Consider the following 18,062-nt stretch of genomic DNA (forward strand, 5'->3'; position numbering starts at 1 on the left):
TCTCTGAAAAATCCTGCTGGAGTCTTTTAATCAGCTGGCAAAACTTGGAAAGCACACTTGATAACCAAGAAGGGACACTACATATATTTTCAAGAAGACAATAATGTGGGAGAAGCAAGTTTATCTTCTGAACTGAGTATTCTATTAGTGAATAAAATCCAACGATTATTTGTGAATTCAAGAATTTCAAATTCTTGAGTCAGAGATTGTCCGAGAATTGCTCCTAATTCCTGTAAATTCTCTGCCTTTTGTACCCTCTTTGACATTAATGTTTCTAGATGCTCACCAGGTACTGGCTCTTGGTCACCAATTCCTTAGCATGCCCTGTCCCTGAGACTGAACCCGAGTTTTGTTTGGTCAATGCTGCTTTGTTCTGTCCGGCAACAGACTGTGTTTGGCTTGTTTGTTGTGGAACAGCGACCAGGATTGATGGTTTGTTCAGGGTGGTCATGGCAACGTCAGGTTGAACTGGAACAGCCAGCTGTACAGTGGCCAGAGTGTAGGTTGGTACACCGTTTACCTGCCAAAAAAAACCATGTAAGATAGTTTAGTTTAGATGTAATGTGGTAGAAAAAGCCAGAATGTACGTGGGCCTGGTAATAAAAACACAAAGCGACATATGATTGGCTTGGCTTCCAACAGAGGGCAGATGATTGCCAGCCTTACACCCTGAAACTACCTTAGTGAAGGGTGCACTACACTGGAAATAGCACAAATATGGCCTAACATTCGTGCTATTTCCAGTGTAGTGCACCCTCACGCTATCTGCCACACTATCTCAGATCAGATCTCTCATTTGTTTAGCACCTGAGTCGTAAAACATCCTATAGGATTAAAAAATGATATGATAAAAGATGATATTGGTGGCTGTAAAAAGCGACTGTTTGACGTGGCATCTTGCTTTGTATGACAAAATGTTCATCTATGGGAGGTTATTATTTACTAGAAATGAGCTGTTCTTTGAAAAATGTTCCCCCCAATGGGCAACTGCTTCCTACGCCCATGTAATGAAGTGGCAAACTACAAAAACTTGTATAACTTTTAACATTTGTGGAAGTCAGCATCTCAAAAAAGTCCATCTCATAACAAATATTAATATTACACAATACTTTGGGGTCAACAGAATTCCAGTGCTTGTGTCATTATTGCAAAATATCTAAAAACAGTGTTGAATAATAATTTGACACACACTGTAATATTCAGACCTAGATAGAACATGAGATATACTACAGTTGTGCTGTTGAAACCACTCAGAACCAAGTGCAATATTCTCTAGATCTGCATATCTTTGGTTTATATATTTTTTTTTGTATCTTTTTTCTTATTACTGGCTTGAAGCCACCAGTGTAATCAGTCAGGCTCCAACAGAGAACCATATGAATACTGTACAGAAAAGAGACGTATTTTCTAAATTTCTATTTCTATTTTTGTACACTACTTACGATTTTTATATGCTACTTTAAGGCTGCAATGATCAGTCAACATAATCGACAAAATTGCATTTTACCGTTAACATGAAAGTGTGTATATGTCAGTATCTTATTCTTCCAATGCTAGAGGAGTAATGACATCGATTCACAAATCTATTCCAATGTGGATGCAGGATGTGTTTCAAGTCCCAGCTGGCAGATACATAATTGTTCACGGTTTCCTTCTGTCTGAAAAATTAAATTGGATAAATATATACGGACCTAACAAGGATGTCCCCACCCAATACAGCAATCTATTTCTGAAAATCTCAATAATTTTGTAATACCCTTCTGACATTATAGAAACCTTTCCTTCCCTGTATACACCCATTTGATCCCTCCTCACTATGCCAGGAAGACTTTGTGTCTGAGTTTGGGGGCGAGGTAGGGAGAGAACAATTTTCATATAATTCTTGAAACATCTCATAAAGTGGGGCCTCCAATTTGGCTTTAAATTCTTTAGTTGCAACCAGCAGCTAGTACAAGTTACTCGGTCAGTCGGCCGGTCTGTCAAAACAAAAAATCAAAAAATACTGCACATGTGCCACTGCAGGACACAGCTATAAAGACTGTATGAGCCTCAGTGCTGCATCACTTTGGGTTTAGCTTGGTTGGTAAAGCATAGGTTTGCCACGCCAGAGATCCCAGGTTCAAGGCAGGTTTCATATAAATTCTTGTGTTAAATCAAAGACCCCTGTTAACATCTCACACTGCACTTCTGTTTCACCATTGTTTGCATGAGTACAAATGCTATGGATCTCTGCCCAAGCAAACAGACTGCTTATCGATGGAAATATGCAACACCTGCACTTCTCAATCTCACCTAGAAGATATCTTACATGAAAAACAGACCATAACTGTTTCTCTGTGCGAGAGCAAGCCGTTGACTAGGGCAACACCAGACTCTCTGAATCGCTCGACAAAATCTGAAGAGTGGGCGGGATGCGATTCAGGAGTCTGAAACCAGGCTACTACATGTTAGCTTTGCATGTAAAGTTCCCTGCTAGTTATTTGGAACATTCCACACTAGGAAGTTGAGCATTGCTATCTAAAGGATGCTGGGTGTGGTAAACGTTAATACTTTTCATCATAAGTTCTATTGATTGAATTTCACCGAAATCAGGCCAAGGAATAATATATCACTTTTTGTCTTAATTATTATGTGGGGATGACGTTGATATCGGCTGCCTAAACCCGACACCAGAATTCTTCTTTGTTACAGACAGCTGGATTTTTACATGTTGGACAGAACTATAGGGTCCTGCTTTTTTCATTTTAAATTGTGGTAAACTGTTTCAGATATAACTTTTAGACAACAAAATAATTCGCCAATGTTCAAGTCTATCCACTCAAAATCAGGAACGTAATCTACACAACATTCATGTGAAAAACACATCTGTTTTTCAGAGTTTGTGCTCATTTCATGGAATTGTTGGGACTGTGTTGGTATAGTCCCTCAGAAACCCATATAAGTCTAACCTTTCTGTTTTGTCCCGGCGCATCGCTGCCATGCAGGTTTATATATTATTATTATTATTAAAATATTTCATTTTATGGGTATACTTATTACCTGCATATATACAGGCCTACATGTATGTATGTTGCATGCATGTATATACACATGTACAGTATTTGCTTGCATGGGTTATTGTGGGTCCATAGGCATACATGTGTATCTATATGCATCTAGACCGATATGGGTATTTATGTACATGTACTTATATGTAAGTTTGTAGATATGGGAAAGTACAGTAGGTACACACTTGGTTCTTAGCGTACGTGTGTGTGTGTGTGTATGTGTAGACGGCTGAGGGTGCAAGTGTGTGTTAATGTTATGTTCTATATTATTCACTTATATGTTTGTTTTTGCTACGCATTATGTTGTGTATTATTTATCGAATCAGTTATTTTTTCTGTTGCTTATTTGTCCCACCAGTGTTTTTCCCAATGTAACCCCTAACCTATATTGGCAGATTTCATTGTTATTTGATAAATAAATAATTGTTATAAAAATAAATAAACCAGCACAAAAATAAAAGGGTTTCAGGGGGTTGAACCACTAATTCCTGCGTTGAGTTTTGGTAACAGTATAGTTTAGTACCTTATTCCCAATAAAGAGCAGCCTTACAGCAGACTGAGAAGACAACAATGGTTGTCATGTCTGACAATGCAGAGGTTCAGTTTAGTTTGGGCTTTAGTTTTACCTTGTTCCCAGTAGGTACCAGCCTTACAGTAGACTGAGACTGCAGAGGCAATCCTTGATTCATTATCATAGTCTGACTGGAGCTGACCTGCAAACAGAAAAGTAATACTATCTTTTAATAGAAGTAAGGATGCAACTAGAGTAACTTAAAGCTGCGAATAGTGACATTTTCTGACCACTAGAGGGTGACAGAAACAGCAACACATTTGTAAATAAAGCACAGCAAAGCTACTGCATAATGGAGGCCTACTAAGGACAAACCTAGCAAAGCACTGTGTATGTCACCGGTTGCCAGTCTTGCTTTGACATATCTTTCTCCCGCTGAAGGTTACATGTCCCACAATGACAAGTGAAGAGGTAGGTAGCAAGTTTACTAGTTTAACAAGTTTACTCGCTTTACGCTTCATCCATTGCACCATTAAAAAAAAAAAAAAATCAGGCATGGGAGGGGGTGAGCGCTGCTTTTAAACAGCAAGGGAGGTGCCACGCTAGTTTTAAAAAAATGAAAAGCTACTGAATGGCCCAGGAGGTGCTTCATCCCAGAGCATTATTTGACAGCAAGCTTTAGTAAAGAGGTGAAAACAGCAACACAGCTAGCCCGCGTGTGTGGATATTGGTTTGTATCAATATGTCTCAGTGAAATCTCCACATAGCACACGTTAGTTTCAGGATTGGTTATAAGGTCTGATATCGCTTATTGCAGGTTTAACACAGTAGTAATACAGTCAGTCATGTTTTAACACTAGAAGGCACTTCTAAACAAAAGAATACATAAAAAATAGATCTACAAGTGACTAAGTGTTCGAACAACCTACTTTTTGGGGGAAAGTGTTTTCCTGAATTTGACCGCAGCACTCAGAAGTATTGTGCACACGCTACCATATTCTTATTGACAACAGCCACAACTAAGTGGTAGTACATATAAGAAACTGGAAGTTAAAGGGATACCTACATATTTCCAAATTTATTTTGTACTGAAAATTCTAAACGTGACTGTCCATTAATATATACAAGCAAAATGAAAATTTCACTTGGCTTATGGCTCTTTGAAACACACAATCATCCAATATGGCTAAATAAAACTAAAACAGCATTGGATTTTTCACTCACCTTTGTCCCAACAACCAAAGGCTGGCTAGGCCCCACTGCCCCTACAGAGGGAGTCTTTCCCTGGGTCAGGACCACAGGCTGGCTCCCCCCAAGCTTTCCCCCAACCAGCAGGGTCTGAGCTGGGCCCGTCAGTGTACTCCCCCCACTCTGTCCCTGGGTTAGGACTACAGGCTGGCTGGGGTTTACCTGTTATAACAGTCACCGTTTAATAGAAACCTGATGGCTTTTATAATCAAAATATAAAAATATACTATACAGCATGTTTTTAAAGTAAAATGTCAAAGTGAGGCACAACAAAAATGCAATTTTTGGCTGCAGTTTTGAGATATAATATTTTGCTTCTGTAACTGCTGTAGTTTCATAAAATATACAAAACAGTCAGCAAAAACAACTGTTACTTTATGTTTTTAACACAGCTGCGTCAAGTACACCAAGCACAAAATTTGTGAAAAACCATATACATAATATCATCATATACATATTTTATAAATAATTAATGAAAACATGACAAGTTCACAAATCCCACTGTAAATTACTATTTAGCTATTATTCAGAATGAAACGGGAAAAAGCACTCTGACTTTATACACTGAGAAAGAAGTGATCTGATATACAAATTAATGAAATGAATGAAATACTAAGTAATTTGAATATGTTAACGGCAAAATAAGGAAAAGTCATTATACCAAAAGGTGTTTATGTTTTATGAACATTGTTATAGGATGAAAGGATTTTTTTTCCCTATTCACCTGTGGTACCTTGCCTTAAATCCTATTCAAAATTATATTAAATATTCAAATTTAACAAAATGGATTTAAACAAAAGATCTCACCTTTCCTCCTACTATCAGGGTGTGGTTTGGGTGGCCAGCACTGCTGCCCCCCTGACCCTGGGTTAGCACCACCGGCTGGCTGGGGCTCACCTGCTAACCGACACCAAGCATACCTTCTTACGCCTGGGATAACTATTGGTTTACTCTGTTTTACACTGCAGCATTCTACAATGGGCCAACTCTTAACTTTAACCCAGGGCAAGTCAGATAGTTTTCATTTTTAGTTGAACTATTCCTTTAATAAGCCAACTGATCCTTTCTGCTAATATTCCTCGAAATAAGATCCCTATTCTTTAGGAAAAGGTAGAAAATTGCCTTGTAATAATAGTAATATAACTAAAAAAAACTCAGTACACTCAATTCATGTGTAAAACAAATTTTAACTGGAAACTTTGGAATCTGCTATGGCTACCAACAACCATGCACCCTCACTGCATCATGACAAAATAGGTCAACTAGCTAATTTGAGGGTAAGAAAACCATTGTTTGAATAATGTCAAATTTTAACATTTCCCTTGAAACCTTTCACATCAGTGATGATAGGTAGGCAGATGATCAAATAGGGACCCAATGAACGGAGATCACATTCAAATAAACTAATCATGAATTAATAAACTGACCATGAATTAATACACTGATCATTAATTAGATCTATACAGCACTGTGGGACTAGATAATCTGAACTAAGAACAACTTTTCTCACTACAGGCAGGTCACAAATTTATTGAGCCAGCTCGGAAGTGATTCCACGTGTTTTTTCACAGTGTGACTTTAAGTTGACTGAACTTATTTTGGCAAAATGGTATCCTGGTACATAAGTCTCAGCACATTCACTTGCATATATCTTCTGTATAGTTTCATCAAAAACTTCTGCAAATTTATCATAGATAACCTGGATCATGTTCTTAATGATAATTTGGTTGGATGTATGATTTTATTGCTGAATTCTTTTTTTTTTTTTTACTCTGAATGATGAATTGATCGAAAAGGCCTTGGAGATCAGATATTGGTGTAGATAAATAAAATCTGTTCAGTCTTTCAAGAGCCTTAGGTTTTGGCATGATTTGTAAATTATTTTGAGACTTGACCAAAATTTTTGCAGATAAAATTCTGAAACATTCACACCTCACCCAGGTGGTGATAACAATTTTGTGGTTTATTTTCATTGAGATTTGTCAAATATTGGACAAAAAGTTAAAATGCCTGTGTACAGTACAATTTATAGTCAGACAATTATAGTCACTGACTCAATTTGGAAAACTTTTTAAAAACCTTATTCAAAAAACTTATTTAAAACCTTATGTGACTTTTACAGTGGGTCTGCAGATTATTTGGAGGCTTGTTTAGTGTCATTTGACTTACAGTGTGGGACCAGTTCAACTTAATTCGTTTTCCAGTTTATTAAAAAAAATAATTGATGAACTTCATAATTTCCACTAGGTAGCAGTGTACAAAAGATTTGTCTCACATGGGCCTAGATCCTCAGAAAATTGCACACCTGTAGCTCATATGGCTGATTTTAAGTTTTTAAGGTTTTCAACTTTGGACAGTTACTATAGTGCCACCATCGAGAGAATTGGCCCCATATTACAGTATGTGACGTTTTGGACGGGACCGAACTACTCTGCAAAGTTTTGTGCAATTCAGTTCATGGGAAGGCAATTTTTGTCAAAAGAAAGAAAGAAAAAAACAGAAAAAAGAGAGACAAAGATATAAAGAACACATACAAAAACAATAGGCTACCTGACCTATGGGCCCCGCCATTTAAAAAAGAAAAGAACTTTACTCACCTTTACTCCTATCTTGCCTCCCTGTCCCTGTGTCAGGAACAGAGGTTGTCCAGACCTCCCCATCGCTCCTATTTTCCCTGCCAGATTGAGGGTGACTCCGGGGGGCAGGAGGACCTGCTGAGGCTGGGGCTGACCAGGGCCTGGTACCGTCACTGTTAGAGGGAGCTACAGGACATGTTTGTAGTACTATACCTTTTAGGACATTCCATCAACTTACTGTACATTAATTCCCTAACCACTAATGGTAACCTTATTATTCAGCAATAAATGCTTATCCCTAACTCTTACCGTAAGCCCCAACCCTAAAATAAAATAACCCCTTTTCAAATTGTGAAAATGTGATGGGTATGCTGATGATAGTGTGCACTGTAATACATATTGGGGCTCATTCATAAAACTATGCGGTAACAGAATAGCAGCGCACAAAATCTGTGACCCGGTGATTTTACCTGATTCATAAATTTACCACAGCCGTTAATACGGTGACGAAGCCACGTTACCGCTGTGTTATCCTCAGCTGTAGCCCAGGTGACAGCCAATCAAAACCAACATGTTAATTAAGCTTTACATATTTAACAACTTGTCCACACCTGTGTGTCAGTGCAACGGCCAGCACTGATGCGTCGGCAGATAAATAAATATATGGGAGCATTGGCAGCAGAGTGCAACGTTTTCTTTCTTAAATAGGCCTACTAGCTCTACTACACTGGAGCAGCTGCTAAAAAGTTTATGGGATGTGCGTATGGTCATCTTCACTTTTGTGTCATGATAAACTGAAATATACCGTAAAACTTCAATTAAAAGCCGAGTCCCAATTAGACGCCGGTCCCTTTTACTGGCCGGGTGTGGTTACACGTTTTGACAAATAAAGGCCGGTCTCAATTAGAAGCCGGTTGCCAGTTTATTTTTTTTTTTACTTCCATTCAAACGTCAGTCACATTTGCTGATCGCCATGGCGGCACAGAGAAAAAAGTACGACCTGAAATTCAAGCTGTCAGTTGTCAAATTTGCTGAAGAAAACTCAGGAGATGCACCAGCAAGACATTTCTCCGTTGATCCCAAGAGAGTGAGAGAATGGCGAAAAAATAAAGTTGAACTTCAACGTCTGTCCGAGGAAGACGGTAAAAGGGCTTTCTAAGGTAGGCTACCGGTATTTTGATACGTCTCTCTCTCTCTCTCTCTCTCTCTCAGTGCATGAGGTTGGCCTAGATGTGCTGTCTCTCGGAGCGAGATCAAATGAATGATTCGTAATTGATATGTTATTCGATAGCCTAATTTTTATACAAGTAATATTCATACTGGTTTACCAGTAAATAAACAATTTGATAGTATTTCCCATCTTTGCTGAGCAAGAGTTTTAGGAATTAAAGGCCTGTCCCATATAGACGCCTGTCCCAAATATAGGCCGGTTGAGTTCAGTGTTTGAAGCAAATAAAAGCCCGGGCTATTAATTGAAGTTTTACCGTATTATAACCACAATTATAGTGGTAATTAAGAATTGCAAAGCCAGTATGTGAGTCATATCCATTTAACATTTTCATGTGTCCAATGATAATTAATGCCCTGGAACTCTATTTATTTTTTAATAATTAAAATTTGTTTTCATAAATTTCTACAATGTACCGTCTAACTAGAGCAGGTGGTACTTTTTGCGGGATGGTGTGCTTTTATGAATCACTAACAATATGTAAATGATCAAAAGGGATGGAAGTACGGGGAAAATGGTAACGCTAATGACGTCCCGGTATTTCACGTTTATGAATAAGAAAACACCCTACCGTGACAGTATCTGCCCCTAACGTCATGATAAACCTCCCATCAATATGTATGCTGACTCAGTCGTCTGCTGCCATAACCTGTTCATACCAATGCCTGAGTTGTGGTTTCCTTTCTGCACATCACTGTTGTACAGAAGTAACTTGCTGTTTGTGGCCGGCCTATTAGCCAGCACAATTCTTGCTATTTGACCCCTAATCAACCATGATTTTGTTCATGGTGTTATTTCAGTAAACTATACTTATATACTGTCCTGCCTGAAAAGCACAAAGGGTGATTTTTGGAAGATATAGAAGTCAACATGACTAACACAGATGATTATACCAAACTCAAAGTAGGTTTTGTCCATTTGGCTCATTCAGCTGACCTGAATCCTACTCTGCCTGTTCTCTATAACAAATGACAGCCAAGTGACTCAGATTCTGTAGGGAGTCTGTAGGGAGTGGGGTGCTGTGCCCAATAAAACAAATAATCTAGTCAGAGGTGTGTGTGTGTGTGTGTATGTCTGTGTGTGTGTGTGTTTGTGAGAGAGAGTGTGTATGTGTGTGCTCACCTGTTTGCTCTGCACTCCAGACGGCAGCAGCAGGCTGATCGGCGTGGCCGGGGAAGGTGAAGTGATGGGCCGTGTTGCCACAGCAGCTGCGTTCTGATTGGCCAAGAGGATCTGCCTTCCTCCAGTAGCAGAACAGACCAGGGCTGTAGTCTGAGGCGGGCGCGCTAACAGGACTGCCCCCTGAGAGGGCAGAGGCTTTCTACTGACCTTTGCTTTAGAAACCAGAGACACCACCTGCTGTAGGGTGCGAGGGGCCAGCTGGGGCAGCTGAGCACTCTGGAAAGAGATGTTTTAATCATTAATACTAGAGCTAGAAAACATCCCATGACTCAACAATCACTTTTTACTTTGTTAAGCATAGGGGAGCCCAATGAGATGGCAACAGAAGGAAAAAGAAAAAAAAATCACAAAAATAATGGAAATCTGTAGTCAAAACAGACCAAGATCATCAGAAAATGATATAGATTTTCATATCCTACAATTAAAATAGAATATTTATATTGCTTAATTCACTTTTCAACAAATCTAGTTTCCAGCTTGATAACATCACCCTTCACCAAGAAGTGCCATGCTGTTCCTATGGCAACCTCATGAGCTGGGACACTTAGCAATGTCCCAAATGGGGGTAATGATGATATTAATAATAACAATAATAATCATAATCATCATCAATATCATCATCATTGGTTCAAGACACGCTCATTCTCAGCCCATGTCTCTAGCTGCCAAAATTATGATACAGATAAGGAGATTTTAATAACAGCAAGTTATTATGAAATCTTCTAAGCTCAGTTGGAATCAGATATTATTATTATTATTATTCCTACAATATATGTTGTGCCATTGCTGTTAATTACATCATTCATTATTAGTTTTAGCATCTTTCTTGCAGTAACTAGAGAGAGATTGATTATTGACTAAAGGAGGCTTCAGATGGAATCACTGCAGGCCACCAGAGACATTCTGAAAAGAAAAGTAGGCCTAATTTTTGATAACACCATTATTTTTCCATTGACAAATGCAAAATAATTTGGCATAAATAATTAACTCCACTAACCATTGTTTTTGAAGGTTTTGAATATTTGAATATACTGTAAACACACTAAAACCTACAAAAGGTTTGTTTCAATATAGCACTAACCACACTACTGCCATACCATGGTATTAAGAAAGCTATCACTGCTAAAGCCTAACATAGGTTAATAAAAGCAATATTATTAAACAATGAAATTAATTTATTACATTTATTAAAGGCTAAAGGGAGGGCTATATATAAAAATACATTAACATTTTTAAATCACTAGGTAATTTAAAAGGTGATGAAACTAGAGATTTTCTTTTTAATCATAGCCTGATTTTAAAAAGTAAACTTACAGTGCTGTTTTTTTTGGGTGTTAAACTTTGTGACACATTTTATTTGCTAAAATTCTAAGTAGGCAAAGCATAGTGTGCTGTTAGTAAGTGATTAAAAGGCTTGTATCACAAGAGTTGGTGCAAGAAAATAAAATGAAAGCAATACAATGAAAAACAATAAAATACAGACAATTAGGTTACACTATATTATTTCATAATGTATTTATAAATAAAAGTTTAGAAATATCTTGATATGTATTCAAACTCATTTTTGTTTTTAGGTGACTATTTACCGTGGTGTTGTTTTTGGTGTTGCTGTTACAATGCTCCACCAGTAGAGGGTTAATGTGACAGTTGAGTTCACGATGTTTGTCTGAACTCAGCAGGTGGTACAGCAGGTGCTCTGATGTCTCCGCTGGCATCCCGCACACACAACAATAGAACCCTGATTGGGGTCAGAGCCCCAGGAGCAAAACACAAGAAGGGGTTAGACCTCTACGAGCAAAAACACAATGATGAGTCAGACATCTAGGAGCAAAAAACAAAGAGGAGCAATGAACAAAGAGAGGTCAGACCTCTAGGATCAGAAAACAAGGACCAAACCTCAGACAGGTGAGAAACTATCAACTCCAGTTATTGGTCCCCACAAGGCAAACAACCCAAATACAAACAAAAATTCAAAATACAATAGCATTTTCTTCAGAAGACATTATTTTAATGTTGCATACATGAATTGTTACCATGTAATCCACCAAGGTGGATTTATATTCCGTTACATCCCTGGTCAGGTTGTACAATGGACATCATGCTGGCGCCTCTTTTCTACAACTATGAAGCACTGGCTGGAAGACAAACCCCATAATCACACTGCGAACAACTTTGACGTGAACGTGAATGGGTTGCTCTATCGTGATGATTGTGGGCAGTGCGAGAGGCTCTGATTGCATCTATGTGGTAGTCTGCAGCTGCAAAGTGTTGAACAAGCAAATCATGTATTTTTGCTGCTTTGGTATTGGCTTTCATAGCGTTACATTGCTTTGATAGCTATCCAGCAACCGCTATTTAGTTCACAATAATTGAAAATGAACAGAAAAAAGAAAATCAATAAAACTGTTTTCCAAGCATAATTTTTGAGGCATTTATTATGTTTATTTTTCCCACGGAGCAGCCACTTTGGGAATGTGCTTTTACGCACGCACTCGTTCACTGACGGTTCATGTCGTCGTCACGCTGGGTGCACCAACTGATAATGTCACACTGTCATAGCGTTGCATTTGTCTCGTTTTTATTTTATTTGGCAAATACTCATTCTTGTAATTCATTAAGTAAACAACAATAACATAAATATAACTACCCTCCACTACCTTGATTTGTTCGCGCTTCACCGCGTCATCAGAGCGTGGAAAAAAGTTGAAGCCAGCTGAACTTCAGTTTGAAGCTGTGCTCGCCCGACACGCTGCTACATTTTACGCTGTGGCGTTTGTAGCTTTGTGTTGCCGGCTTCCATTGAAAACGAATGACTTCCTGTTGCTTTGTAGTGCGTAGTCTGAATGCACCATTAGTCTTGTTCTGAATCGGTTTCTTGTCATGGTTTGAATGAAAAATGGTCAATGGAAAAAAGAAGGAGAAGTAGAGGGAGTGACTCTCACACCTGTCTAACAACGGCCTGCAGCCCGTTGTACTGGAGTTAGCTGGGGGTATGTTGCAGGGTGAAAACTGCACAAAATGTATTTACAATCTTCGTTTTTTAGAATTCAGCAAATGCAGGCAAATGCAGGCCTTTAAAGAGAAATCCAGTGACTGAGTGTTGACTCTCAGTCGGAGGAATAAGAGGAGGAGAGAGACGAGTGCCTGCGTAAAAGCATGTTCCCAAATGGATTTAATGGACAGAGCTCATTGTATATGTATAAATACTTGACATTTCGCAAATGTTATTAATACTGTTTATTTCCTATTATTTTAAACTATATAACACTGTTAGGTAGGCTATTGGAACTGTACGTACGTATGTGCTGTACGTGCTTACAGTCCTGAAGAACACTCATATTAACACTAGTAGTTGGTGACCAACCAACATCTGTTACTGCCCCCCACCGGGACGGGCTCAAACTCCGATGTATCTGCCAACCGGCCCAGCTAAGAGCGGAGCTCGCTGACAAGTAACCGCTGGCCAGGCTTGTTTCTCAGTTTACCATCTGTTTGCTAGTCACCTAGCAAACATTAGCAGTTGGCTAGCTGTCTCCCTGAAGCCTCTCTCCACCTGTGGAGAAGTGAGAGCAGCCCGCTCTCTCCGCTCTCTCGTTAGGCTCAAGGTCGTCAACAGTCACGGGGCAATCTTGTTTCTCGGTCAACTTCTCCAAACATGAACGGCAGCATTCTTCTTCTTCTCATCAGTTTCCGGTAGCCAGCATTCTTCTCAAAATATGCAGATTAGATGCAAATCACGCCCCTCCTCCTCTCTACTGTAAACCCCTCCCCTTGACGCCAAAGTCAGTTCATTTTCAGTTCATTTTTTATGCCAAGTTTTTATTTTTTTATGCCAATGCTTTTTTTTTTGAACAAAGTGTTTATTTCTACTTATGCACATTTGAATTGTACACAGCTGCTTTGTCAGGAAATTTAAACAAAAACAACATGAAATACAAAACATTTTTAAGGGGAACTATTCACAGTTCGGCAAACATACATAAAAATTATAAATCATGGCATCATGTGCATCCACATAGAGAGGAGTCTCCAAATAAAAAAAATAAAATAAGTAAATATATAAATAAATGAAAGAAAAGTACCTTAAAAGAAACAGATGTTAATCTTGGCCAAATTCACATTTAAATCAGTACAGCTCCTTATCACATTGGTAATCTAAAATACGCAATTACAGGAGCCCATCAGTTTGAAAACATGCCTGTCTTTACATGGAGTTTTGCTGTTATTTTTTCCATTGAGTACACTTTCATTAACCTATCTTGCCATTGATGTAAGTTGGGTGGCAGTGGTTTGAGCCAAGATAAAGTTATCCTTTTTTTTTGCCACCAATAAAAGGATATGCAGCAAGTAAGCCTTTCTCTTTTCCATAGCTCCATCAGGGATTGCTCCTATAATATAATACAATGGGTCTAATGGTAAATCAATGTTCAAAATGGCAAGTATTTCTGTATGAATCCCTTCCCAGTATGACTTCAATTTTGGACAGTCCCAAAAAATGTGTGTGTGATCTCCAACCTGTTTACAATCCCTCCAGCACAAATTTGTTTTACTTCTATCATATTTTGCTACAATGAAAGGAGTTCTAAAATACCTCATTTTTAATTTCCAGTTGAATTCTTTCCATAGTGGGCTACTAGTTATTTTATGTCCCTCTTCACACACGTCTTCCCATGTTAAGGGTGTTCCATTCCCTATGTGACATGAAATAGCTTCTCAGTTGTAGGTATCTATAAAAATCTTTGGAGCATAAACCAAATTTATCTTGTAATTGTTTAAATGATTTTAAAATTTCCCCTTCAAACATTTGGTCTATTGTAATAAGTCCTTTCTCCGTCCACTCCCTAAACCCAGCATCTAATTTACCTGGCAGAAAATCCACATTCTTTGCAATCCTCATTGCTCTTGATATCGTTAAAGGTGCTTCCACCTTTTTTCTAACCAGTGACCAGACTTTCTGGGTGCAGTTAATCCATTCAATTTTTATCTGAAGTTTTCTCCAGCTTTTTTGCTCCAGAAATGGCAGCGGCTCAAGAGGCACTAGTGGACATGAATTTTTTTCTAATCCCAGCCAATTCGTCTCCTCATCTTGCATTAACCACTCAGCCATTCCACAAAGCTGCCCAGTAATATAATTTCAAATCGGGAAGATTAAGGCCTCCTTGATTTTTTGGGTAAGCTTTTTAAGTTTCAGTTTAATCCTAGGTTTCCTCTTCTGCCATATAAATGTGGAAATCAACTTGTCTAGCATTTTAAAGACCGATACCGGTATCCAGATGGGTAATGACTGAAAAAGATATAATAGCCTAGGGAGTATATTCATCCTAACCGTTTCAATTCTACCAAATAATGAGAGTGGGAGAATCTCCCATCGTGCCAAATCTGATTTTATTTGAGCAATTAATCTACCATAATTTGCTTTGTACAACTGTGATGTTTCTGGAGTGATCATAATGCCTAGATACCTAAATCCTTGTGCTGACCAATTAAATGAAACCTCCTTATCCAACTGAGACGGCCATTTATCCACCAACATCATAGCCTCTGATTTGGATTCATTAACTTTATAACCTGACACTGTCCCAAAATCCTTCAAACATTTCCAAAGTGTTGGGATAGAGGTTAGAGGGTCAGTAATATACAGAATGACATCATCCGCGTATAGCGATATTTTATGTGATCCTCCTCCATCTGATATTCCATATATTCTAGGATCCTCCCTTATCATTTCTGCTAGCGGCTCTATACTAATCGCAAACAATAATGGGGACAGGGGGCACCCTTGTCTGGTCCCCCTTTTCAATTTAAATTGTTCAGACGTATACCCATTGACTCGAACCCTTGACAGTGGTCCGGAATACAGTACTTTAACCCAATTAATAAAATCTGAATGAAATCCCATTTTTTCAGGTGTATGTTCCAAATATAGCCAATCTATCCTATCAAATGCTTTCTCAGCATCTAAGCTGAGAAGCATTGAAGGTCGTTTAATTTTACGTGCCACTGAGATTATATTCAGGGTTCGTCTAATGTTATTCGTTCCCTGTCTTCCAGGTATGAAACCTGTCTGATCTGGCTTGATTATTTTATTAATACATGTCTGGATTCTTTTAGCTATTATTGTACTCAGTATCTTTACATCACTGCAGAGCAAACTTACGGGTCTGTATGAAGCACAATTTGTAGGGTCCTTCCCTTCCTTGTGAATCACGGAGATTATTGCTTCTGACCACGTTTTAGGAGGATGTTTCTCATTGAGAGCATAATTAAATACTCTTTGCAGAAGGGGTGTGACCTCCTCCTTAAAACATTTATAGAATACCCGTCTATCCCCGGTGATTTGTTATTTTTCCAATTTTTTATAACTTCTTCAATTTCCCCCTTTGTGATTGGCTCTGTCATTGCTTTCGATTCTTTTTCATTTAATTTAGATAGATTAACTCTTCCAAGTAAAGTTCTAATTTTTCCTGCTTTATCATCTGTCACTGGCGAATTATAGAGTGCCTTCTAATAAACAGAGAAGGCTTCGCTATGTCTTTAGGGTGAGACACTGTTTTTTTGGAGGAGGGACTCACAATTTTCAGAACCACCCGGCTTGCTTGTGCTTTTCGTAACTGAAATGCCAGTAGCCGGCTGGCTCTGTTTCCTGATTCATAATACCGCTGATTAGAAAATCGTAGCGCGCCTTCAGCTTTGTATGTCAGTAGGTCATTTAATTCCCGTCTGTATTGGCCAAGGGATTTCAGAGTGGTTTCATTATTCGTCCTTTTGTGTTCTTGTTCCAATTTCTGTATGCAGTAAATCTAATTGTTTCTTCTCACGTTCTTTTTTCAATCTAGAGGAGAGTGCTATTATTTTCCCCCTAAGCACTGCTTTTGCTGCTTCCCATAAAGTAGATAATGAAACTTCTCCATTCTCATTCTGTTCCAAATAACTATTCAATTCCTCTCTTATGTTTTGTACCACATTGGGATCATTTAATAGCGAAATATTCAACCTCCAGTGTTGAAAATGCTTTTCTTTTTCCAAATTAATTGACATTACCACTGGTAATACCACATTGAATGGTCATGGGTTCAATGTGACAATCAGTGACTTTGTGGGCATCTTGTTTTGAAACACAGAAAAGGTCAATTCGGGAGTAGCTATTATGCACTTTTGAAAAAAATGTGAAGTCCCTCCCCCTAGGATGTTTTAAGCGCCATATGTCTGCGAGCCCAAGCTCCTCTATCATACTGTATAGTGCTTTACCTTTTTGCGTTTGAGGTCCTTGTTCAAATGGGCATTTGTCTATTTTTTGATTCACAACGCAATTGAAATCCCCTCCCACTATAATTATTCCCTTTGCATGTTCTGCTAAAAGTGCTGCAATTTCTTTAAAGAAGCCTGGATCTTCTTCATTTGGCACATATAAATTCAAAATAGTTATATTTATGTTCCCAATTGTACCTACAACCATGACATGGCGTCCCTTTTTGTCTTCATGTACTTTTTCTGGAACAAGACATAATGATCTATGACACAAAATTGCTACCCCTCTTTTCTTTCCATTTTCACATGTCGCACTAAAAACCTGCCCCACCCATCCCCTACTCAACTTCTTGTGTTCCTTGTCATTCAAATGGGTCTCCTGCAGTAATGCTACTGAGCAGTTCAGTCTTTTCAACTGATTAATAATTTTCTTCCTCTTTATGGGATGATTGACTATTATAACTAATTATAATTAGTTATTATTAGTTATTATTATAACTAATCAAGTTCAATGTATTCATAGTTTGATACCGTTAAATTAAATTAGAAATCAATCCTGCAATATTTCTTATGTTTTGGTTTGTACCATGCCTTACAGTTTTGCCAAGCATAAATTAAAATCCAAGTGTTTTTCCTCTGTATAAACATGTTTGCCGAAAAACGCCGAACATTAAGAACAAATAAATGATAGAACATTATTAAACATTGCAGTAAACAATACTGAACTTCCAATTGTCCGGTAGATTGCCTCAAAAACAAAGAAAGATCAATCTTTTCCTTACAAATTAAAATTCCAAGAGCATTCCACCCCCGATCTAAATTGGGCAGAGAGCTGAGACTCTCCGGGAGAAACACACAAAGTGCAAATGCAACGGCCCACCAGGTTGCCCTAGGTTGGAAATCTCGTCGCCTTGTCTGCAATACTCTCACCAGAGTATGCGGCATTCATATGCATCCCCTTCCCCACTAAGACCCAAAAATATAAACTAAATCGCTTATAATATAGTCCTAGCCAGTCTTCA

At 38.4% G+C, this 18,062-nt stretch overlaps 1 protein-coding gene across 1 annotated transcript in view; it reads right to left on the reverse strand.

The window, feature by feature from the left end:
* adnp2a (ADNP homeobox 2a) overlaps window positions 1-18,062 on the reverse strand; it is a 48,497-nt gene that overhangs the window by 13,579 nt on the left and 16,856 nt on the right. The window contains exons 7-13 of the mRNA XM_071897213.2: window positions 11,379-11,530; window positions 9,733-10,008; window positions 7,404-7,568; window positions 5,614-5,703; window positions 4,783-4,968; window positions 3,674-3,760; window positions 287-520 (exon numbers count right to left, since the gene is read on the reverse strand). Coding sequence (XP_071753314.1) covers window positions 287-520; window positions 3,674-3,760; window positions 4,783-4,968; window positions 5,614-5,703; window positions 7,404-7,568; window positions 9,733-10,008; window positions 11,379-11,530 — 1,190 coding nt within the window. The remainder of the gene's footprint in view (window positions 1-286; window positions 521-3,673; window positions 3,761-4,782; window positions 4,969-5,613; window positions 5,704-7,403; window positions 7,569-9,732; window positions 10,009-11,378; window positions 11,531-18,062) is intronic.

This window comes from Centroberyx gerrardi, chromosome 12 (assembly GCF_048128805.1).
Source record: "Centroberyx gerrardi isolate f3 chromosome 12, fCenGer3.hap1.cur.20231027, whole genome shotgun sequence".
In the NCBI taxonomy this organism is placed as follows: Eukaryota; Metazoa; Chordata; class Actinopteri; order Beryciformes; family Berycidae; genus Centroberyx; species Centroberyx gerrardi.